At 43.0% G+C, this 24,854-nt stretch overlaps 1 protein-coding gene across 1 annotated transcript in view; it reads left to right on the top strand.

The window, feature by feature from the left end:
• Window positions 1-404: 404 nt before the first annotated feature.
• Window positions 405-24,854, top strand: part of BARD1 (BRCA1 associated RING domain 1) — a 44,496-nt gene continuing 20,046 nt past the window's right edge. Inside the window, exons 1-6 of the mRNA XM_054636716.2 lie at window positions 405-633; window positions 736-792; window positions 4,629-4,774; window positions 12,088-13,085; window positions 21,480-21,560; window positions 23,882-24,054. Of these exons, the coding sequence (XP_054492691.2) occupies window positions 479-633; window positions 736-792; window positions 4,629-4,774; window positions 12,088-13,085; window positions 21,480-21,560; window positions 23,882-24,054 (1,610 nt within the window). The 5' untranslated portion in view covers window positions 405-478. The remainder of the gene's footprint in view (window positions 634-735; window positions 793-4,628; window positions 4,775-12,087; window positions 13,086-21,479; window positions 21,561-23,881; window positions 24,055-24,854) is intronic.

Below are 24,854 nucleotides of genomic sequence, written 5' to 3' on the forward strand. Positions count from 1 at the left end.
ACTCGTGCGGAGGCATTTCTGCCATTACCCTCAAGTTCAGAACTTTAAACTGTAACAAGCTCCCGCAGTTTGATGATCGTAGAGACAAAAAGAGTGTCACGACTGTCGAGCTATTCTTTCAGACCTAGTCGTTCCTGAAGACATTAACAGCCTATTTTCTCTAATTACTGCAGACTCCCACCCATGGGGTCGCAGGTGAAAACATGAACACCCAATTTTCCTGCCACACCCTGACTGACCCCGTGCTCCTGGCTCTCCGCTCCGAGTTTCGCCCCTCCCGCCATTTCCCCGGCGCTCCCCTCACGGGCGGCCCCGCCCCGCTCCCGGCGCGCGGGAAACGCTGAGGGCGGGCAGCGCGCGCGCGGCCCCCGCGCCTGCGCAGAAGGGGCGGGCGGGGGATTCGGAGCGGCGGCGGGAAACGCTGAGGGAAGGAAGGGCTCAGGTCGGAGCTGATGAGGGAACCGCTGTGAGGGAAGCGATGAGGGAGGCGCTGCGCGGACGCTCGGGCAACCAGCCGGCCCCAGGCAGCCCCCTCCGCCCTGCTGCCCCCTCCATGGCGCCGCCCGGGCACACCTGGTCCCACACCCGCGCCGCGCTGGGGCGGCTGGAGAAGTTACTGAGCTGCTCCCGCTGGTAATGGATGCCCTTCTTCCCCCTTCCCCCCCACCCTGTCTTCCTCCACGGCCCCTGCCGTGTGTGTTAAAAGTGCCGCGTTTCTGCTTGCTTTGCCCACAGCGCCGGTGTCCTGCGGGAGCCCGTGTCCCTGGGGCAGTGCGAGCACGTCTTCTGCCTGTAAGTACCGGGGCCCGCCGCCGTGCTGTGGAGAAAGGACGGGGAGCGGGCGCTGCTGGGGCCTGCTGCTCCTCCCGGAGAGCTGAGGGGGAGAGGAGAGCGGCAGCTGCTGTTCCCCTGCGGGTCCCATGCCGGAGTGCTGGTTTAGGATGCTGGCCAGGTGTGAAGGGAGTTTTCAGTGTGGTGGAGGGAATTGTCCGCTTGTAGTGAGGTAAAAATCCAAAACAACCTGCAGTTCGCATCACCCTCAACTCCTATCTCTTTCTCCTCACATTAAGAAAAAGAGCAGCTTGGGAAGGTGTTTCCTGTTTCCGAGGGGGTTTTCCTCTGCCCCTGAGGGCTGGGTGGTGCTTGTCGTTGGTTTGGCCTTCTACCAAGACTTTGCTCCTTCAGTTATGCCGCTGTTCTCACACGCATCCAAACGCGGTGGCATAGGCAGGCTTACCTCTGCTTAGAGTTGGTCAAATAATCTGAGTGCTTCAAAAAACTGAACTTAACTTAAAGTTAACTTTTAACTTAAACTGACTTTAATTAGAAGCGTTCTGCCAGCATAGCGCTTCTGAGGTGGTGGTGGTTGCGTCGCCCGTCGTGGGACAACTCACTGCATTGTCAATACAGGCAGAGGCTGAAATGTTTGTGTCCCAGAGCCGCCTTTGCGTGAGGTGGGGGAACCTTCTGGCCATCTTTGGGTGAGGTTGGAGAACCTTTTGTATGTCACTGCTTTTCATGGCATGCACATGCACGCACCGGGAGTTAAGAAGGTCTGCTGTGTATCTTAATGAGTCTCTCTGCACAGCGCAGGTGTAAGCAGTCTGATAAAACCCTACCTTTGTTAGGGTGAAGAAGAAAGATCCTGTCTAACCTCTACTTGTAAACGTGCTGATACTCAGCTTTATGTCCTCTTATAGTCAGTATGTCAGTAAAAGCTGAAGAAACCCTCCCTCCCTCATGGATGTGTGTCCACTCTCTATCTTCAGCTGCACTTTTGTAATATGAGTTTTCAGTGTTGAAGGCCTGAAAGGTAAAATACATGTAAAATATTTACTGGCTTTTTAAGGAGTAACTGGTTATGGGACAGGTGCCCTCAGCATCTCTTCCCCCAGTATGCATGTACTAAAAGGCACACAGGTGATTTATTTCTCTCCAGACACGTGTTCTTTCCCAGCTGATAGTGGCCACTAATTGCTGTAGAAGGTTCTTGAAGAGGGAGGGACCTTTTACAAGGGCGTGTAGGGACAGGATTAAGGGAATGGCTTCACGCTGAAAGAGAGTAGGTTTAGTTTGGATATTGAGAAGAAATTCTTCCCTTTGAGGGCAGAGAGGCACGGGGTGCCCAGGGAAGCTGTGGCTGCCCCCGGATCCCTGGGAAGTGTCCAAGGCCAGGCTGGACAGGGCTTGGAGCAGCCTGGGATAGTGGAAAGTCCCTGCCCATGGCAGGAGGTGGAATGAGATGGGTTTTAAGGTCCTTCCCAGCTGGAACCATTCTATGATTCTGCTGTTTGAAGGAATTATTTAAATTATTTATTTCATTGATATGATCTGCCTGCAGATCATTTTGTAAAATAACCCCCAGAAACTTGTAAAAAATTTTTATAAACATGAACATGTGGTTCAGTAAATGTAATTGTTCAGCTGTTGGTCATCTAAGGCCTTGTGGTTTTATTTTGGATAACCCATGTGTATTCTAGGTGATAGATTTAAATCACTCACTGTTCATTAAAGTTTTGTGGGGTTTTTCAAGAAGAATTTTCCAAACATCAGGAGAACAATGCAGTTTGTATTGATGAGGCTGGAAAAATCAGCTAACAGGAGTTTTAAGCATTCATTAGCAGCTATTTCTTGCTCCAGAAAAAGGAGTTTATTTACTATTATCTGAGTTATTGTTGTGCCTGATCTTTTTGCTTTTGTATGCCTGACCTTTTAGCAGCAATTCCATCTGTCCTTTGATGACTGAGTCTTGGGCAGTGGCTGTTTTTTAAAATAAACCGAAGGAAATTCAGATTAATTTCTTTAGAAGCAAACTAGGTATTTTCAATAATATTTACAGCTACTATGAACTATTCTCAAAACTAAATTACATAAAACCACAACAAGTGTATTTGCCACACCTTTATAATCCCTCCAGTATGTCCAGGTTGCTGCTATTTCAGTTACAACTCAGTGGTTTGCCTGCATATTGTCCATTGATGTTTGACTATTGAAAGACAAATTTCCATTTGTAACCCTGGAGTAAAAATGAGTTAAACTCTGTTGTAGCTGCAACTTTTAAAGAAGCACTCTCAAGTCTGACTTTAGTTTTGTGACATTTACGTTCTGTTAAATTGAGGTTCTGTTACATTGAAGTTCTGCCGGGTTTAGGTTCTGTTAAGATTAATTTCTGTCAAGTTTGAGTGTTGAGAGCTGATTCTGGTTCACTGCTGAGGACAGACTTCTTTTTATTTATTAAAACACCTGGGGAGGATTGGGATGAGTGGTTGGAGCTGGCTCCTGGAATCTGGAGTGGGAGATCTGAAACGAACGTGCTGCAGTACTCAGGTCACACCTAAAACACCCAGTTCTCCCTCACCATGGGTTTGTCATGGACAGGGGAGTTTATCAAGAGCAGTTTCTGCACTTTTGGTGGGGTAGCTGTGCTAGGTTACCTGCAGTCATTACCAGCTGACTACAAAACCCCAACCAAACAGGTAAGTAAGAGATGTTGTGCTATGAAGGTCATTCTGCATTTCCTTTGCAGTGCCCTTTACAGGGGTGGGAAGCCTGAGGCCAGCTTCCCTAGAGAAGGACACCTGTTTGACCCATCCCTTTGCTCCCAAGGCATTTGTCAGATCTCACCTAGGATATGTTGGAGCCAAGAGCTGTGCTTCAGTCTGCCAAACACAGCAGCGCCTCAGCCACAAGGGCCTCTCCCTGTTTAAAGCACAAAACACACCTAACAGCAATTTTTCTATGAGCAATGGTCAGGTAACTTACACCATTCAAATTGATTCAGTTTTGGCTGTGTGGAACTGTAACCTCTATTTAATAGGATAGATGGGGGGTGAGATGTAAGTGGCCCTTGAATGTTGCAGTTCAGGTGACAAATCATAAGGTCTTCTCACAGGCCTAATCAAAGAATAAAAGATTTTAGGCTGATTTGGGGAGAGTAGTATTAGTGAGTAAATCTGTGTCCCCACCTATCCCACCGTGATCATCTGATATAAATGCTGTGAAAGAGAGCAGTGATAAGATACTCTGAGCACCTGGAGATCCTCGTGGGACTTCATACAGAGAAATGTTCACACAGGTGAAAGTTCTTCACAGCAAGCAAGTCCCTCACCTCCCATCGATGCTGTTTACATTAAGTTCTGCCTTGAACTTAACGTATGGAAAGGGAAACATGTTTGGGTTTGGAGAATTTGCTTCACCAAGAAGAATTTGCTTCACCAAGCAAATTTTAACTAGGAGAAAGTGGAAATTTTAGTTTACTATGGGTTGGCTATTTGGCACTTGTTTAAAAATGGAAGGCTGCAGAATAGCAGGTGTAAAAGAATTTGTAGTTTTAACAGTGAAGCCTAATTGTTACCTGGAATCAAACAGCAGTGGAGCATTTGAAAATTTGGGTCAGCTTGTGAGGCACTGTGTTTTTCATGATTGTCCTGACAAGGCTTGGGAAATGGGTTGCTTAATTTTCTGTTTAGCTTGTCACTTGCCATGATAAATCTGTGCTGTGTTTGTGACTAACTCGTGTGGGCTTTCCTACAATGCCCAATAAGAGGTTGTGGCGGGCTGTGAAACGGTTGATGGTGGCTGCAGTGGGTAACTTCCTCTGGATGATGGGTGTTCCCTCTGCCTTGCAGGTCCTGTGTGGGTGACTGTGTTGGCACCGAGTGCCCCGTGTGCCGCATGCCAGCCTGGGTGCAGGACGCACAGATCAACCGGCAGCTGGATAACATGATCCAGCTCTGCAGCAAGCTGCGGCAGCTCCTGAGCACAGACACCCCCGGTGAGACTCGCCCCCTGGCGGCTGCAGAGTCCAGGCCACCCCGTTTCACTTCCCGGCAAATGAGCAGTGCAGCCTTGCTTCAAATTCCAAGAGGCTGTTCCAAACCGTGTTTGGAAAATGTGATTTGAAGAGAGCTGTCGGTGTGGATTGCTCGCTCTTTGAATCTGTTTTACTGAGCAATCCGCGTGAGCGGGTTAGTCCATAATTCATTAGAATCAGTTTGCCAGAATTAGACAAAAGTGGGAGAGGTTGCTGAGTCACGTGGCACAAAGCAGGGGCACAGGTTGTTGTATCCTAGGGGAGCCCCAGAGTGTAAAGTTCCCCTAGTAAAGAATTAATGCATGTCTTCTCCTGCCTCTGGCTTTCTGTGCACTGACTGAGTCGTGCCTGCTGTCCCAGTCATTTTCAGTTCAGGGTTTTGCACATGGGAAAAATGATCTATGTTCTTTGCCTAAAAAGGGGGAAGAAGCAAGTCTTAACTCATTTGTTTTTTGGTCCCTAACAATCAGCTAATCTGCTGCAGTGAAGCTTTGTCCTTGCTGACTGCTAGGAGATTGCAGAGAATGTACTCTGGGAATGAATCTCTATGAAATTTTAGGTTGTTTGTCAAAGTGGGAAAAAGTGTAGTGAAATCAGCATAGGTGATTGTGTGTTTCTTCTGCAAGCTCAGAGAGGAGCATTTATGTAATACCAAGTTTTAGAAAACATTAATTTAGTTGTCAGATACAGAATAGGTAATTCTTCCTTCATTGTTGCTTCCTAATATGCTTGTCTAAGTTAAAGATTCCTTTTCTATGTGCAATCCCATCAGCACCTTCACTCATTTATGGAATATCTCTTTATTGACACCAAAATGGATTTTAAGTGATGAGGCTGGAAGCCTGTGTCCAAGTGTAAAGGAATACATTTTATATAGGTATAAAATCCTATGGTGATTAAATCTTCTGGAGCATAGAAAACAGATGAAGGCTTAAATAGGATTTCAGGGAAACATTTTAAGTGATGAAGGCTTTTAAAAGCACACTTGGAAGAGAATCATTCTGAGAGGAACTGTTTGTGATGCTATAAATAAAGCATTTAAAATACAACATAGTAGCATTATTGATACTGTTTAGATGTTTTAGAGAGCTCTTAGAGATGGATTAACTCTTAAAAATTGGTCTGTTTAACTGTACTCAAAATTGAATAGTACATTTAATCCCATAGATCTTCTAAAATGAAGTGTGTGTGGTGTGGCTAGGCCACAGAACAAAATGAGGTTCTTTTTTTTATCATCACTTGTTCTGACTTAAAAGCAGACACAAAATAGAAGTTTACAAGAGTGTCTTAGATGAGATGACATGGGAGATGCCTTTCTGTCACTTGTGATCTTTGCAGTGTGCTAAGGATCAGCACAGTGGCCTTTTGGATGTGTGGTACTGAGCTTAGGAGCAAATCCTCCCCAGCTGGTAATAGTTCACTGGCAGGAATGGCTTCAATTCCTAAGTAAATCAGCACCTCTAAGAACAACCAATTACATATTGGGGAAAAATATATATATATGGTTGAAAATCACAGGATATTGTAGCTTTAGAGATTTTTGAGAGCAAATTCTTCAGGATGTTTTGTCCCTCTGCTCCAGCAAGACCCTCACCTCCCATCGATGCTGTTTCCATTAAGTTCTGCCTTGAACTTAACATATGGAAAGAGAAACATGTTTGGGTTTGGAGAATCATGGGTTCTCTTCTCTTGTTAAGGACTTGCTTTCATGGCCTTACAGCACTGTACTTCTGTCAACAATATTTCTTCTCTTTTGTGTTAGAAGGTCAGAAATTGTACTTCATGTTCCAGTAAAGGAAGTAGACCGAAAAATCCATCTTTCAGTGCAGGAAAGGAAGAGAAGCAGTTGAAAAGAAGAATATTTCCATACATTTGTTTTATGTCCCTTTTGCATATTTGCTTGTTTTGAGACAGTTGTGGCTTCTCTTGAATCTTGTTGGAGATCCTTGGTGACACTGAAATTTCTAAGTGCATCCTACTAGTAATTTTTTTGTCTCTGACAGAGCTGGTGCATGCAGTAAGTTGTGTGTTTTTCTTTTAAAAAATGCCATGGAACTGCTGTGACTGAAAAGGATAGGGTTAAGCTCACACTGAATATTTCAAATACAAAAATCTCTGTACCCTGAGGTTCCACAGAAGATGTGAGAGGGATCTTACTTTGTATTCCATTGGGATAAAAATAGCTTCTGCCAAACAGCATGTGCATTGTAAGGAGCAGCAGCAAATAATTCAGGAAGGACTGCACAAAACAGCTAATACTTCCCTTTTAAATTAGAGGGAAACACAGCCAATGACACTCCTGGGCTGACTGAAGATGAATTGACAAACAAACCTGAAACTGGCTGGAAAATGCAAATTAGAAGTGGAAAATTCAAGCTATAGGTAGGAAATGCTGAGCCTCCAAATTAATTCACTTGTTGGAGGTTTTCTATGCTTAGTCCATGGAGAGGTGCCTGATTTCTGGCTGCCCTGTGCTGTAGCTTCCTAAGGGTAAAGGGAAGCTGCCTGGCAGGCCCCACAGGGAGGATGTCTGCCCTCAAACCCTTTAGCTCTAGTGTTGCAGAGTCCAAGGCATCTTGGGAACAGCTGACATTGCTGGGATGAGGGGCTTCATGGGTGGGTAATTCCTGAGCACTTGTGGAACCATGGGCATAGTGCACATGAAGCACTTGATTTGTTGATTTACAGTAATGATTTTGAAAGAGAAATTTGAAAGAATTTTCTGTGTAATGTTCTTTAAAAAGAAGGGATTGTTTTAAATTTTCTGAACCATCACCAAGCATTTATAGTTGATTTTAGCTTGTTCTTTGTAGCAATCAGCTTCACTCTTATACATCAAACAGAAAGCCTTCCCCCCTCTTTTCCTGCAGAGCTACACCTTGCAGGAGTTGGTGCAAGCTTCCCAAGCTGGTGCTGATGCTGGTGGACAGTCAGTGAGATCAAGCAGCCTTTATAGTATCATGAGTCTGTTTCACATTTACTGGGTGTGGAACTCCTGTTGTAACAGATTACATTGCATTTCATGGCTGCTGTGACATTTTTCATGACATCTAAAGATTAAGTTTTGAATCGCTGGAATTTCTCCCTTTCCCCTTTGGTGTTGAATACTTAACTTGTAAAATAATCACTCTTCAGTGAAGGCACTAATGTTGCACAGATGGTAGCAAAGCTCTTCCCTTTGATTTTTAATAAGGGACTAGTTTGTCAAAGAGATTTCTCAACTTCTCTTCTGAAACCCGTAATAGAGAATAATTTGAAAGGCACACAATGTGCATCATTATATTCCTTTGATGCAGATTAATGATAGCTAAACCACATTTTCTAATTGCTCTTTTTTCCCCCCTGCACCAGCCTGCTATTGCACTGCAGCAGAACTTGGAGCTCTAGTTGCAAGGCACTGACCATCTCCTGGTATTTTTGTGTACTCTCAACCCTTTTAACACTTAAGAAATACAACTCTATTAAATATCAGCATTGAGAATCTTGTGCTTATTATGTGCAAATAACTCTAAATTAGAAATAATTCAGTTGCCACATTGTGTATCTGAATGTTACATTTAATAGGTAATGGAGACTAAATTTACTGCATTTATTATAGGCTGATTCTAATACTGGTATTGTGGATGCTCTTTATGCTATTGCAGATGCTTAAAATCTAGAATTAGTAAGGAATGCTCTACTGATTTACCTTGTCTAAATGCCTCTCTGAAAATTTTTTTTAGGACACTTATGTATTAAAAAGACAATTAAATCAAAATCATAATAGTAATTTTTTTCAGTACTGTTGAGATCCAAGCTCTGGCTTCAAACTCTGAGACAGCAGAGAATTCATTGGGATTGATTTTATTGTGAGCAATTTTCTCTGAAGGTACTTTAACTGAATGAACTTAGCTACCAGATAATACCCTCTTTATATAAATTAACATTTACTTATTAAATCATAACAACTTCCTTTCAGCTTCTTGGCTCTGCATCTCCCCTCTTTATTTCTCTCTCTCACAGCTCTGGGTCCATCAGAAGATTCTATTTTCAGGGCAGTAGATTGGCCATTTGTCCAAGTTGCTTGGGCTCCCTACCTTGTACACTTTGGAAAAGGAGGAAGGGGTAGCAGAAAATGCAGTTTCCTGCCCTGGGTGTGCAAAGCTGGCCTCTGGATGCAGTGGATCTCTTTGTCAGGATATGGACATCTTTTAATCATGTCCCCTGAGTGCCTCCCTGGTCTAGAACGTGCAGCATACTCTGTTACACCTCAGGTCATTGCAGGTGAGGAAGAGCACTCCTTGGGAAGTATTTATTTAGCATATTATTACATTTCCAGCAGGTTTTTAATAACCTGCCTAGTAAATCCCTGCTGAGCAGCCAGCAATGAGCAGATCAGTTCAGGAAGCCTCATGGTGGATTTTCCACAGGCTTTCCTGCTACCAGAAGTGCTACAGCCAGTGTAAATGCTTCATTGTGTTCTGCTGCTTTAGATGATACTTCTAAAGGACACTGCCTTTGATTGAATTTGTCACTTGGACTTTAAAGTCTTGCTGTGCTATACACATCAAAAAGAATTCTGGCCATCATAAAATTGTTGCACAAATTACTTCTGCAAGCTGATTTTATTATTTCTCTTTACTTGGGGATGACTGATACTTTGAGCAAGATAAATATTTGACAAGGAGATCTGCTAGTTTGTGTAAACACTGGCAAGATGAGAAAATAGTAACTTGTGGTTTATATTTTGCATCTGTTTGCAATCAAGCTCTTCCTTTTTTTTAGATGTTATTGTAGGAATGAGATGGGATATGTTCTCAAGGCTAGCTAGTTCTGAGATTTCAGTCTCAATTTCAGTGCTTTTTTTTCTTGTTTGCACCAAGCCCAGCCTCAGAGGAAAACCAAATAGCTGCAGTTCTGTACTTGATGATTATCTTTAGGTGCCTAAATGATTGATTAACCAGCCTCCAGCTGTATTCTTAATGACACTTTTGGTCTGATGCCTTACAAATTCCTCTAGCTGAATCTAACATGTAACAGATTTAATTCCAGGGGTAAGTAAGGTGATTGATATCAAGATTAAGGAAAGATTTAACTTTGCAACATTGCTTTAAAAGACACCTGGGAATGTCTGTTTTAGTGTTGAATTACTAGCTGCACAGTTCTCTTTTAAGTGGAGTTTCAAAAGCACTTTTTTGTAAGTAAGGGATTGGAACCAGTGTGTTTGTTGCTGTGAGTTTATCCCAGCTTGCTCTGAAAAACTGGCTGTAGTTACTAACACCAAAAATAGAAGGTGTGGAGATAATAAATTAGCCAGAGAAACCTAATGCACTGAAGTGAAAGTGATAGATTGTTGCAGTGAGTGTCTGTCAGTTCTAATAATTGAAACTTTATATTGCTTTTTTTTAAGAATAATTAAAACCCTCCCCTCCCTTCTAATCCTGGTCTTAGTGCTGCTTTAAAACAAAATTCATATTGGTTTTGTGTTTGATTGTTATAAATCACCGAGACTTTTGTAGTCCCTGAAGTTTGAGGCAACAGGAAGAATGAGTTGTGCATTTACTTTGGAGGACTTGTCCAAATAACCTAAAATAACTCCAGTTCAGAATGAAGGAATTGGTAAAAAAATCTGCTGTGGTTCTTTAGTGTCAAAAAACCTGTGAAATTAAATTAGTGTCTAACTTTGAGGTGACTTTATAGTCCTTAATTTATTCTTAGGCCATTGAAGACAGTATTTATGTCCTCAGTCCTTGTTCTCAGCTGTTATTTCATGTGCTGGGAGTACAGGATATTCCTGCATCATCCTGGCCATTGATTTGTAATGTGCTGTACAGTGTGATTTATAAAATTGCTCCACTGCATGTTTTTAAAGAAGTGTTTGAGATCATCAAAATGCTTAGCTTCCTTGAAGTTATTTACTACCCAGGGGTAAAGGATCAAATGACAGGACACAATTGCTTACAGATTTTCTATATATATTCCTCTGGTTCATCTGCTATATCTGTGGAATCAGTCAAAATTTTTCAGGAATGTTTGACATTTTTATAAGGATATTGTTTTTGCTTGCTTACAGCTATTTTTCCTTTCCATCTTCAGATGAACTGTAATACCTGTTTAGAAAATTGTTTCTTTGCACTTTTGTGTATGCACATGCCTCTTTGTTAACCCTATTTCCAAGGAAAACTCAGTGAGAAAACCAACTTCTGTCCTTTTCTGACCTGGTCAGAACTCTGCTGTGCTGTGAACCCAGACTACTGAAGGAACTTCTCTGCCAGGATGCTCACTTGCCTGATGGATAGCTGTCACTGCACTAGGATTGCTGAGCTCCAGAGTGCCATGTGGCTGGCCAGGGCTTTTAAAGTCACCACATGTGCCTTCTCAGGGGGGACATCTTGCCAGGGCTTTTAAAGTCACCACATGTGCCTTCTCAGAGGGGACATCTTGCCAGGGCTTTTAAAGTCACTGTATGTGTCCTAGAAGGGTGACCTTGCCAGGGCTTTTAAAGTCACTCTATGTGCCTTCAGAGAAGGGTGACCTTGCCAGAGCTTTTAAAGTCATTCTATTTGCCTTCTCAGAAGGGTCATCTTGCCAGGGCTTTTAAAGTCACCATATGTGCCTTCTCAGAGGGGACATCTTGCCAGGGCTTTTAAAGTCACTTATGTGGCTTCTCAGAGGGGTGACCTGGCCAGGGCTTTTAAAGTCACTGTAGGTGTCTTAGAAGGGTCACCTTGCCAGGGCTTTTAAAGTCACCACCTGTGCCTTCAGAGAAGGGTGACATTGCCAGGGCTTTTAAAGTCACCACATGTGCCTTCTCAGAAGGGTCATCTTGCCAGGGTTTTTAAAGTCACCACCTGTGCCTTCAGAGAAGGGTGACCTTGCCAGAGCTTTTAAAGTCACTCAATGTGCCTTCTCAGAGGGGACATCTTGCCAGGGCTTTTAAAGTCACTTATGTGGCTTCTCAGAAGGGTCACCTTGCCAGGGCTTTTAAAGTCACTCTATGTGTCTTACAAGGGTGACCTTGCCAGGGCTTTTAAAGTCACTCTATGTGCCTTCAGAGAAGGGTGACCTTGCCAGGGCTTTTAAAGTCACTCTATGTGCCTTCAGAGAAGGGTGACCTTGCCAGGGTTTTTAAAGTCACCACCTGTGCCTTCTCAGCAGAAATGAAGGTGCTCATAGATTGTATTTAGTAACACTTCATCGATTCTTGCAATTGTTGTTATGATTTTTTTTTTTTTGCTTTGTGATGTTCTGAAGAGTACTCCATAATTATTTTTCCCCTTTCCTCATGCACTTAGATTCAGCAGAGGATACATCCACACCACCTGAGTCAGAGTTGGAAAAGAAGAGCAAGAAGGAGCAGATAAAAATGTGGTTCAGCCCAAGAAGCAGGAAGATTCGATGTGTTGTGAACAGGAATCAGGCTGACACTAAAAGCAATGACCTTGGTCAAGACACATCTTCAGTTTATGATTTCTTCCCTTCCCCTCCTCATGAAAAGCCCTCTAAGCCAACAAAAAGACCAACTCAGAGACAGATTAAGAAGATGAAGAAGAAACATCTAGCAGACATTAACAAAGTGTGGAGCTTAGAGAAACCTGAGCAGCAAAAAGCTGAGAAGGCTCCCAAGGACAAGTGTGTGACCATCTGCAGTCAGCCAGTAGTGCTGTGCACTCAGGAAGCAGAGAGTCCTGAGGACAGACCTCAGCAGGAGTCTGTCAAGGAAGCTGACTCCAGCAGTAATAATAATACAGAAGATATGGAAGTTCTGCCACAGGTAGAATCTCCAGAGAAGAAAGGTAACAGTGAGGCTGTGTGCTCTGCACGGGACAGCAAGGAAAACAACGGTGCTGCAGAGGCATTGCTGTCAATAGCCAGTGAAGTGACACCCTTGAAACGTGCAAGGGGGCACTCCAGACTTCAGGGGACTCCTCAGGCTAAAAGAGCAAGGAGAGGTGAGAGGGGCACTCCTGGGAAGGCAGGCAGGCAGGCTGATGGCTTAGAGGAGTCTCTGCAGGGCTCCCCCATCTCCCCAGCCACTGAACTGACACCAGTCCAGATTTCTTCCTCTGCACCCAAACTCACTGCCACTGGAATGAAGACAAGAAGATCTGCAGCCCTTCAAGCCATTAACAGTCCTTCACTTTCAGAATCTCCCTCTACCCCATCCACTTCCAAGAGTTGCAGCCAAGTAGCAGCACCACTCAGTCCTTCTGTGGTGAAATCCCCTGGTGTCAACTCAATTGCCAGAAGAAATTACAAGGGAGAGACTTTGCTCCATGTTGCTTCCATCAAGGTAGGACCATTCATCTTCTAGTTCAGCCTTAAGCAGAGGTTTAAAAAGACAAGGTTGATTTAAAAATATTCTGGGAACCAGTTACTTCAGAAGATCCTATTTCAGGGAGGGAAATCTCATTCTAGGTTTATTGGGAAGTTTCCAACCTGATTCTCTGATTTCATAAAGAAATGACTGTTTGAATGATCAAAGATGGTTGTACTTGGAAACTCAAAGCATTACAGTGTCAGTTATACCTGTGATAGTTAGCTCAGCTTTAAGCAGAGGTCTAAAAAGACAAAGTTGTTTTAGAAATATTCTGGAAACCAATAATTTCAGACATTCTATTTCAAGGAGAGAAATCTCATTTTGTGATCTTTTCCTTCTGCGTTTATTGGGAAATTTCTGACCTGATTCTCGGATTTCATGAAGAAATGACTGTTTGAATGATCAAAGATCAAACTCAAAGCATTACAGTATCAGTTATACCTGTGATAGTTAGTTCAGCTTTAACCAGAGGTTTAAAAATACAAGGTTGTTTTAAAAATATTCTGGGAACCAGTAACTTCAGACATTCTATTTCAAGGAGGGAAATCTCATTTTGTGATCTTTTTCTTCTGCGTTTATTGGGAAATTTCTGATCTGATTCTCTGATTTCATGAAGAAATGACTGTTTGAATGATCAAAGATGGTTGTACTTGGAAACTCAAAGCATTACAGTGTCAGTTATACCTGTGATAGTTCAGCTTTAACCAGAGGTTTAAAAAGACAAGATTGTTTTAAAAATATTCTAGAAACCAGTTACTTCAGAAGATCCTATTTCAGGGAGGGAAATCTCATTTTGTGATCTTTTTCTTCTGGGTTTATTGGGAAATTTCTGACCTGCTTCTCTGATTTCATGAAGAAATGACTGTTTGAATGATCAGAGATGGTTGTACTTGGAAACTCAAACATTACAGTGTCAGTTATACCTGTGAGTTTTAGGAAGTGATAAGGATTTAAATGTTCTGGCCTTGTGTGGCAGGCAGCTGTCTCTGATTTGTCCCAAGGAGTTCAGGAAGTATTTCAGATCTCACTGAGTGACTTTGAGCAGTTCAGCCTGAGCTGGTAGCTCAGCCAGGACAAGCTCTGAGTTATGTACATGAAGATAACTCTGTGAAACATTGGTTAACATTATCTAAGTGTTGAGATCCACCACCTGATGCAAGTGTGATTGCCATGCTGAGCTCTATGCTCTGAAGGGAAGGGACAGAGTTGGAGTGTTCTCAGTTTTATGTAAGCTCACTACTGTTCTTGGAATGACAGCTCTCACTCCTTCTGCTGCTCATATCTGAAGCAGTTCCTGGTGTGGTAGAACTTCATGGCTTTGCTCTCTGCAGGGGCTGTCCTTGCCCATTACTTTGTACAAGCTGGGTAAAACGTGTCCCACTCATCAGATGCTCTCATGGCAGCTCCCTCCCTTCTGAGAGGTCATTTCAAAGAGTTTGTGCTCTGGCAATTTAAATGTGCTTTGTGCTAAATCATATAATACAAGTGCTGTGTGGTTAATAAACTGCATACACTGGAAGAATTGATTCCTCTATAAGCACCTGACATTTATACAGCACTTCTGTCTGGTGAGACAGGGGCTGTTCTTGATGAATAACTCTGTCCTCTTCCAAAGGTGTTCTAATAAGCCACTCCTGCTGCATGAGACCTTTTTAAATGGAAGTGTCAGCTGAGCTGAGTTCAAACCTCATATTTGATGTCATTAATATGGAATTAGGGAGGGAAAAAAAGGAAATGCTGTCCTCACAGGACTCAAGAGCTTTGAAGGAGAGATCTCTTGTTACCTCTTGTCATAAGTCCTGCATATTCCTCTTTATTAAAACACTGTTTACAAATTACCCTTCCCAGATTTTCTGGGAATTTGTAATGAATGCAGTCATGACTGACTGGTTCTGAAAAAAATGGATGTGCCCTGACAAGTTTTCACACAGGTATGGTTTCCAGCAATATTCCTGATGCTTCTTTAAAAAACACAGGTATTTCATCTAAGGAAACAGCATCCCTGCAGCTTGTTGAGGCTTGGACTATTGGCATATTTGTGACATGCCAGTAAGGTTTCATTGCAAAGCATTCTGATGCTAAATGAAAAATTAAGCAGTTCATGCTGTGGACAAAAAGGATGATAAACATGTTTTGATTATTGAAGTTCAGTGGTGTTGCTGGCACTCCTTACTGGCACTGGTACAGCCACAAGAAAGCTGACTTCCAGCTGGAGTGTGGGCAGTGGGATGGGCTTCTTCAGTCCTGTGTGTGAGTTCCTGTCACTGTTGTCTTTTGATGTTTGTAATTATTGAGCTAAAGTGGGAAATGGCTTCTGTTCCTCATTAGTTCTGCTGTGGTTTTTATCCAGAGCTCCATACTCATTGAGGTGCTCATTAGCAAAGGCTTGTGTAGCTAGGTAGGGCTGCAGGGTGATCCCAACGTTTGCTTTGAAAAGGAACTAAAAGAACACAAGGCAAGTGATCCCTTGGTTATGATCTTTTACCTTGCAGGAGCCCTCTGTGAACTGATAAAAGTATTTTGTCAAACTGCTCTTGAAAATACCAGGCTTTATCCTCTCTGTGTATTTTCAGTGTGGGGTTTAGATTTCTTGGTTTGGGTTTGGTTGGTGCTTTGGGGTTTTTCCCTTCTAACTAGTTCTGAATTTTTTTTTTCCTGAAAGAAGCATTTTTCTTCCAGTTTCATTTTATGGGCAATTTTTTTTTTCTTGTTGTTTTCACAGCCACTAATATTTTTCCATGTGTGTAAAAGGAAACTGACTTGTAGCTGCCACCCTACTACCCCAAAGTAAAATGAAGTCGAATTCTCTGGGACTTCATTAGTTATAAAAACAAATCTGTATAATTTTCATTAGCTGTTAGGGTCTAATACCCAGAATTTAATTAAAGCTAATTGAATTATCCCTTTTTTTCTTATTTAAAAGAGATCATAAACAAGGTTAGCAGGCATGAAGAGTGTTGTACTGTTTATAGTGATTCTGAAGGATTGTCCCCATTTACTACTAGTAGTTATTTTTTTCACTGAAATCAAAATGGTTCTCAAAAAAGGTTCTAGTGTGGATGAACTTAATGTTGAGTTAAACTAATAAATGAAAATAAAAATGAAAATAAATGTGACTCTTCTTGTAGCAACCAGCAGTCACGTTTATCCTCATAGTCATTAAAGAGGCAAACCCAATTAGTTAAAATACAAAATGTGACTGTTCAACTCTGAATATTCTAAACTAATGGGAAATTGCCCCATTACAACCCAGTCACAACATTGCCCCAATCACAACAGCCCTTCCACATGGGACTATTTTTTACAGTAAGAGCAAATTGTTCCAGGACCAGCTCTTCCATGGCAATTAAATCACAGCACCACTCAAGGAGTCAGTACAGAGTCCTAAATCTGCTGTGGAGAGAGGAACCCCCTGTAGGGGGGTAGAATATAAGAAAATAAAGGTAGTGTAGAAAGTAATCTCACCCCTAAGGGGTTGCAGCTGGGTTAATTATCAGAAATTAGGAGCAGGCCTGACTTTCCCAGGCCACAGCTGTAAGCAGTGAGCAGAAGAGGGCTGTAGGAGAGTGGGGTGGCTGGGTGAGAAGGGAACTGGAGTCAGTGCCTGCTTGGTGGAGAAGAAAGACTCAGTGCTCTGAGGAGCAGCTCAGGAGAAAACACCAAGGGGGTGTGGAACTTTAGTGATAAGGAGACAGCAGATGGAACCCCTGTGATAAGATAACAACAACCCCCCAGGGCCTGGGCACTGCATTTCAGGTCTAGGGGGTGCCTGGGCTGCTTCTGCTTTGCTGAGGGAAGGGATGGGGCACATTGTGCCACTCAGGGACAGGGACAGTGAACTGCCACACAAGAGGGTGACAGGGGACCTTGGCAGCTGCCACAGTGTTACAAGGGCTGGATGGGAAATAGCTGGAGAAGAGAAGGCTTGTGGTGCTTCAAGTGAGGAGGAAATAAGGAGTTGTCCCTCCTCTGAGGAAAGAAGAATTTACCTGTATGCAGAGCATTTGCTGAGTTTGCAGAGAGAGGTGGTGAATTTGGACCAGTTTTGGTTATCTCCTGTTCCAGAAGCCCTTTAGGTTTCTCAGCTCATGACAGCTTTCCCTCCTTGCACTCTCAGGAGGGCTCCCAGAAAGCCTTCACCCGTGGCTAGCCTGCTGTGCTGGACTCTTCATGGTGATTATAATTAACACAGTAAAATAACGAAGATAATTCCTTCTGAGCCTGGGAGGGTGCTCCTTTTATTGCTTTGTTACCAGTTAATGACACATCAGGAAGGAGAGCAGGGAAGATGGTGTGTGGTTGTGTGAGCTTGTGATGGCAAACATCAGGATGGCTTTTACATCTTATTTTCAGGTGTCTGACCTAGTCAGCTGTGCACTTCCTTGCTTTTGGGGCTGAATCTGTGTGTCATGGTTGAGAGATGGGTCACAGATGAGCATCTCCCTTCCTTGAGGGAGGAGATCAAGGCAAATATAAAATAATGCCAAGGTTTCAAATGCAGGACTGGAGAATGTGGAAACTGGCCACAAGTCAAAGCAATCCATCTTCCCAAGTGCTGATTTGGAAAGCTGGAAACAAATTACCATTTCTTTTTCAATAATGCTTGGTTGTCACTTGTCTTCTTTCTGAGGCTGGGTAACTTCCTGCATGTTTTCTCTTTATCAAAGGTTAAGCACAGCTTCTTGTATGTTTGTTATTAGGGAATGGTCTGCTGTGTAGGGAATCCATTTGGAGGATTTTGAGGTGAGAAACTTGCAGGATCCTGCAAAGAGTTCACAATTCATAGAAGCTCTTTCATGCATATTTGTCCTCCTTGACCATTTATGAGTTGTAGATCATCTAGTTCCAGTTATGATAATCCATAGTTCCATTTATTATAACCATTTAACCATTCTATTATAACCATGATAATCTAGTTCTATTTATGATAGATGATGTGTCACAGCTCAAACAAGAAAATGGCATTGTGTTTAAAAGGGTGTCTTTTTGGTTCATTTGTTTGACCCTAAAGATTGAAGTTGCTTGATTAAATTTGTAAGTAAAAGAAGAAATATTTGGTTGAAGGAGTGCAGCTTTTTAGCTTCACCTTCATGTACTGTCCTAATTCATTGGATCTCTCATTAACTGGTAGGATATATGTATGTTTTCATTTATTTAGTAATTTTACTTTTTGGTGACAAATACCTTAATTAATGGAAGTTGTAAAGGGCAAAATGGGGGAAAAAAACCCCTGTAAAATAGGACAAAAAGGACACTTGCAGTTCTTAACCATATGTATTAAATTCAGGACTTGAGGCAAAAGGAAAAAACGCCTCCAACAACCTTGTGTAAGCCAAGTAGAGATGGTTTTCTGCTCTTAGGGCAGCCGTGGCTGCAGGAAGTAAATTCCCCTTGGGAGGAGGAAGCGCTAAAGCCTCTCAAGGCTCCTGTGTGTCTGATGTGCTGCGGGCTCCAGCTCTGCCGACAGATGGCCCCAGTGCCTTTCGTGCTTCCCCGGCAGCTGCGGCGCCGAGGAGGAGCCAGGCCGTGCCTCCACTGCCTTGGCACTACAGCTGAGCTTTGTTGTGAGCGTGAAACGTCCCGAGCTTTGTTTGTTCCGAATGGATAATTCTGCATGCTGCACTAGCTCCTGCCTTTTCAAGAGCTGGATGTAATCCTTCATTGAGAATTAGATTTCAAAATAAACGCATGCCTGTGAATTCTTAATGCTAGGCAGATTTTTCTACCTGCCGTTTGCCTTGTTCTCCTTTTCACAACAAGAAGTGTCTCCACTTAACATTTCCCCTCTGCTAAGAGGGTCTCTCCTTGTGTCCCCTGGTTCTGGCTTCTTGCTGCAGCCTGGTGATTTTCCTGCTGCATCAAACATACTCAAGGAACTAAATGTGCCAAATTAATTTCAGCATTAGTCAAAGCACATCTTTATGCAGCATGTTGGAATTAGTCATTCCATACTAATAGGTGTAATTTCTTCTGCTCTCTTGTGGAGGGAAGACCTGGAATGGACAGATTTGTGTCTGGGATTTGCTCCTCTGTGCTCCTTATTCTTGTTTAAGAGTTTAGCAAAGCATTTATTAGCTTAGTAATGTTAGTAATTCCATCAATTTGGATAGAATTGTATTATTGTAAAAAATACCAAGCTGCTTTTTTTTAACTCTTTGATCGCAGTTATTTGGCTTGACTTGGACTCTGGAAAATCCAGGCAAATGTCAGAGGCACCTGTGGTTGGATTTGATGATCTTCTAGGTCATTTCCAACCAAAATGATTCTGTGATTGTGGTCCTGCTTGCAGGAGAGACTTGCTAACCTGTCTATTAATGATCTGCCACTTGAAATTTCCTCTTCTGCTTTTTTAAGCTAAGTGTTCAGCTGATGGTGGCTGCCTGAAGAGCCTCTGAGGACACAAAAGGCACATTCTCCTGGCTCTGTTTGGTTAACATCTCTCTTGTAATGCTGACTGGCAGCCCCCATCCAGTCACTGCACAGCTCATGACAGCTTTCCCTCCTTGCTGTCACTCTCAGTGCTCCGTGCTGGTTGGAGGGAGCAGGTTCCATTTACAGATGACATGATGACAATATTTATCTTCTGGAAGCAGCAAAACAGCAATTTTCTAATTTTGACATGGGCCTGGATTTAAGTCAGGGTATGTTGTCAGTCCTGGTGTCCACAGCAGCAGCATTTCCTTTGATGTTTTACAAATCAATGCTCACATAACTGATGTGAAAAGCTGTGATAGTATCTGATGCCCACACAAATTATTAGCTGTGCTTCCTGCTTTCAAGCAGTACTCCTGAAATGTCAAACCCTTTGCAGTACATGTTTGCAAACTGAACTTTAAATGATAAGCTCAGCTCTCGCTCATTATAGATAATTGTGTGTTCTCTGTGTCGGGAGGGATCTTAATGCTGAGCTGCCTCTGAATAACTGCTCAGGTTTGATCTATGTCTGTTACCTTGCAACCATAAAGAATATGCTGCTGCTACAATCCTTTAATTGCTTTGAAAGGTAACATTTTGCTGGGACATCCAGATTGTGAATATAATGCATGAAATTTATCTTTGATGTGTTAATTTGCTTGATGGTTGTAAAGCCAGCAAGTCTCAGCATTTATATTTCGGTGAGTTTTGAGTTTTCAGTTGTTGCTTGCTGGATTTATTTTTGCAGAGCAGTCTGTCTTAATGTTTTTTCTAACTTGAAGAGTAAAGATTAAAGCTGTTTTGTTTTTTCAAAGAGTTTCTTGGTAACAGAATTGGATTAAGTTTGTTTTTATTGTATTTAAAGCTTAATATAATATTCTCTCACCTTTTCCAAGGCTTGCTGTGAGTAGCACCTTGAAATTCCTTGACTTTCCACTACTTAAAGGCACTGAACTTGGTGTATATCATGGATTAAATTTCTGTCTTTCAGATCTTTTTTTATATTGTATATTGGGCCCTGGCAAGAGCTCCATACCAGTTTGTATATTAATAGTCTCTTCATCTGGAATCTCAGTACCCCAGTCTAGGCAAAGTGTCTGCAGTTCTCTTGAAATGCTTTATTTTGCCTAAAATAATAAGAAGTTAGGCCTGCACTGCAGAGATCTCCTTGCCTCAGCTTCCACAGGCACCTTCTCCTCACCTGTTTATAGCTGCATCTGGATATGCTCCAGTCTTATTACCAGCTTTGCTTTTCAGGGTGTCAGAACCTCTGATTCACTAATTCTGCCCTTTTGCTTGCTTTGCCTCATCTCTATTCAGCCTCTTTTCCTGAGGCCCTGCATCAGTTTCCACCCTTTCCACACCTCCTTGCTTACAGTGAAAGCTGAGTGTAGCATTTTTCCAAAAAGCAAATTAAAACTATTTTGGTAGATCACTGTCAGGGAGAGTGTCAATGAGATTCAACATAAAGTAGTAATTGCAGTGTTAAATAAAACTCTTTTCCTTTTGTGGAAAACCAATTTCTAGAAGCTTGTCAGGCTTATTAATTTATTTCACCTGTGTTTTCAGACAGTTACTTTGATTAACTTGGAAAAAAATCCAGTCTGAAGGACGAGGAATTTCTCAATAAACGTTCCTGACTTTAATCCTTGCAGTTTGACTGTAGTGGACAGATTGCAATTTGTGCAAACTTTTCCATTTATTTTGAATTAACTCTGTTACATGCATAGTTTTTATCTAGAACTATGTATTGGTGTAAAATGTGTGGGTGGTTCTAAATGAACAGCAATGATTAACTGTGATCTCCAGGTCAGTTGAGCTTTTGTTATCCTGACAATATCCACATGGAAGGCTTATATTATAACATTTTTATTGCAGCTGAATTTATAATTGTGTTGGATCTGTGTATTTTCTTCATTACTTTTTCAGAACTCTGTTTTCTTTCCTGTGTAGGGTGACTTAGCAGCTGTGGAGGAGCTGCTGAAAAATGGGGCAGATCCCAATGTCAAAGATAATGCTGGCTGGACACCACTGGTGAGTGTTGAAGGCTTCTTTCTGTTATCTGTCTTCTGATCACATTTCACTTCATCCCTCCTTTCCTCTCTGATATTTTAGTTCCCTTCACACACACTTAGGTGACAGAGAATTATGCAAAGTGAAGAAGTGATGATAAACAAGGTTAAAAGAATTCATCAGCAGCCACTGACCTGCCCAAGTGTCATTCTCCTTTGCTTGGGGTGTAGGGCAGGCCACAAAATTGATCAGCTGGTGACTCTGCAAATGCAGACAATACAGCTGGGATAACTCAAAAATTATCAATTCAAAACAATGCTTGCATTTAATGGGTTCCTAATGTCCTCAGTGGTTTGGAAATATATCAAGTAGTGGAGTGAAAAAATTGCTCGATTGAATTACAGAAAATAAACAAAAGGTTCTTGTCAACCATGACTTCTTCCTCTCCTGCAGAATACTCCTGGTAGCCTGGAATCTGGAGAGGTTTGTTCCCTGTGGTCTAACTTGCACACAGTTGGCCTTTGTTCAGTTCTTCTGGGGGCTTTTTGGCAGTGTTGGGCTGTCACAGACACATTTGATGAAAAATCTTTTTGCTAAGATCTTTTCTCTTATGAAGTTGAGAGGCCTCAGAAAAAACATGTAAACAATAATCTGCTGCTGTAGAATGCAACAGGTGCATCTTGGATTGCTCTCAGGTAGTTGTTTTTAATTAATGGCCAATCACAGTCCAGCTGGCTTAGATTGTCTGGTCAGTCACAAGATTTTATTATCTCTTCCCCTTTCCTCTTCCCCTTTCCTCTTCCCCTTTCCTCTTCCCCTTTCCTCTTCCCCTTTCCTCTTCCCCTTTCCTCTTCCCCTTTCCTCTTCCCCTTTCCTCTTCCCCTTTCCTCTTCCCCTTTCCTCTTCCCCTTTCCTCTTCCCCTTTCCTCTTCCCCTTTCCTCTTCCCCTTTCCTCTTCCCCTTTCCTCTTCCCCTTTCCTCTTCCCCTTTCCTCTTCCCCTTTCCTCTTCCCCTTTCCTCTTCCCCTTTCCTCTTCCCCTTTCCTCTTCCCCTTTCCTCTTCCCCTTTCCTCTTCCCCTTTCCTCTTCCCCTTTCCTCTTCCCCTTTCCTCTTCTTTTGATGAAATCCTTTTCTTCTATTCTTTTAGTATAGTTTTAGTATATAATTTTCTTTTAATATAATATATATCATAAAATAATAAATCAGCCTTCTGAAACATGGAATCAAGATTCTCATCTCTTCCCTCATCCTAAGACCCCTGTAAACACCACCACATTTGGTGACCCCTAGTGAAGACCATTTCCCCATTGGGTTTCCAGGTAAATTCCCATCAGGAATCTGACACAGCACCCTTGTATCATCTTCCCTGTCCATCTGTGGAGTGCTGCCATGAGAGGAGTCCCCCTGTGGGTTCTGCTTCACCTGAGTCCCTGTCACAATCTGTCCTTACGAATGGGGTTCGTGGGTTTGATCTCAGGGTGCCAAAACAACCAACACGGCACAGGGGATTTGCAGTAATAATCAAAACAAATGCACCTTTATTGAGTGACCACAGCAAAATGCAAAGAGGGATTAAGGGAGAGAAAATAGAGAGAGAGAAAGAGGGGGATATAGCTACTAAGCATAGAGATGGAGTCCTTTGGTCCAGTCCAGTTGAGGATCCACCTGTTACATCAGGGAGATCTCAAAATCTCTAACTCAGAGGTTTTTATTATGGTAACTCTATTGGAAATGGTAGGGCGGGGAAACAGATACAATAAAGAATAGTTATAACAGGTAGTCAGTGTTCTCAGCAGAGCCATTGTTTTCTTGGTCCAGTGGTCACACCTGCAGGCAAACATCTGGCTTTGGTCAGCTTGCCTCCCCCACACACCTCCCTCGGGTTAGGGGTTTCAGTCCCAGTCCTTGGAAGGAGGAGAGGGGCCTTTTCACCTGGGGGTTCCATGTCTTGGTCTTTGATGGAGAGGCATCTTAGATCTCAGTCACTTTATGTCACAGTGTTGTAAAACAGGTGAGGGTCTTCTGTGGGAGACCACCTGAAACTCAGGAGAAGTCCAGCCAGGCTGAGAGGTAGGACAGCTTCCAAGGCTGTTGTTACAAAAAGCACACAGTAGTGCCCCCTTCTTCTTCTCATTGGTCTCAGTGCAGCATCCAGCAAACACACCTGTGAACAACAGCTTAGCACTGTGCTCAGGTCTCGAGCCCTGTGGCATGTGTAACTTTCTCCTACAGAGGAGACAGGAGGGGGCTTCTCTTCAGTGGTCCTCAAATGAGTATGGTGAGGCAGATGAGGGAAGCTTGGGCCAGACTCTCACAGTCCCCCCTGTGGCTTTCCCCCGCAGCACGAGGCGTGTAACCACGGGCACAGGGAGGTGGTGGAGCTGCTGCTGCAGCACCGGGCGCTGGTGAACACCACGGGCTACCAGAACGACTCGCCGCTGCACGACGCCGCCAGGAACGGCCACCTGGCCGTGGTGGAGCTGCTGCTGCTGCACGGCGCCTCCCGGCACGCCGTGTGAGTACAGCCAGAGCGCTCCTGCCTTTAACCACGGCTGCAGCGCCCGCAGGGGATGGGAGTGAATGGGAAGCGCTGCTAGCGATAAATGTGGTTTGTGTGAAGTGAGGGGGTGGGTGTTAAGTGTGTGCTCTGCTCTGCGTACCAGGTGGGTGTTTCCTTTCCTTTTGGTTTTGTCCTAAGCTTTTCTGAGGATGCCTGAGTCATAGATAGCTGGAGTACTGGAGAGGAAAGTAACAACATATGCTCACCCTAATCTTACACTTTTCTGTTGGCATCTTGTTATAGCTGCTGTCAGCTCTGAGATGCTGAGCTAGATGAGTTTTGAACTGCTACAGCTGGTTTTTGTCTCTTTACTTTTACTACACTACTTGCTAGCAGAAGGCATTTTGCTCCAGTCTCTTCTGTTTTCACAAATGACACAGACACAGGCTGAGATTTGGGAATTTTCATTTTTGCCTTTCTGGATCAAAGCACTAATCCTTGGTACACCTTTTAATTAAAAAAGAAAAAGCTAAGTAATATTTTCAGTTGACTCTTCTACACAGTTAAGTCTCCTGAAGATTTTGGCATTTGTGTATAGGAGGTGCTAAAGAATCTTTCAGTCTGTGAATAACACTGTTAGCATTACAGTCACCAATATAATTTTAGGGGTTGTACTGTTGTGCCAGGGCCTGTGTGTATAAATTTGAGTCCAGTACAAGTTATCAATAGGGGGGTGTGTGTGTATAGAAACACAACAGGATGAAGTTTCTGTGGCAGCCACATGAAGAAGCATAAACAAGTTCAGCTTAATCACT

Source organism: Agelaius phoeniceus, chromosome 7, assembly GCF_051311805.1.
Source record: "Agelaius phoeniceus isolate bAgePho1 chromosome 7, bAgePho1.hap1, whole genome shotgun sequence".
Classification (NCBI taxonomy): domain Eukaryota; kingdom Metazoa; phylum Chordata; class Aves; order Passeriformes; family Icteridae; genus Agelaius; species Agelaius phoeniceus.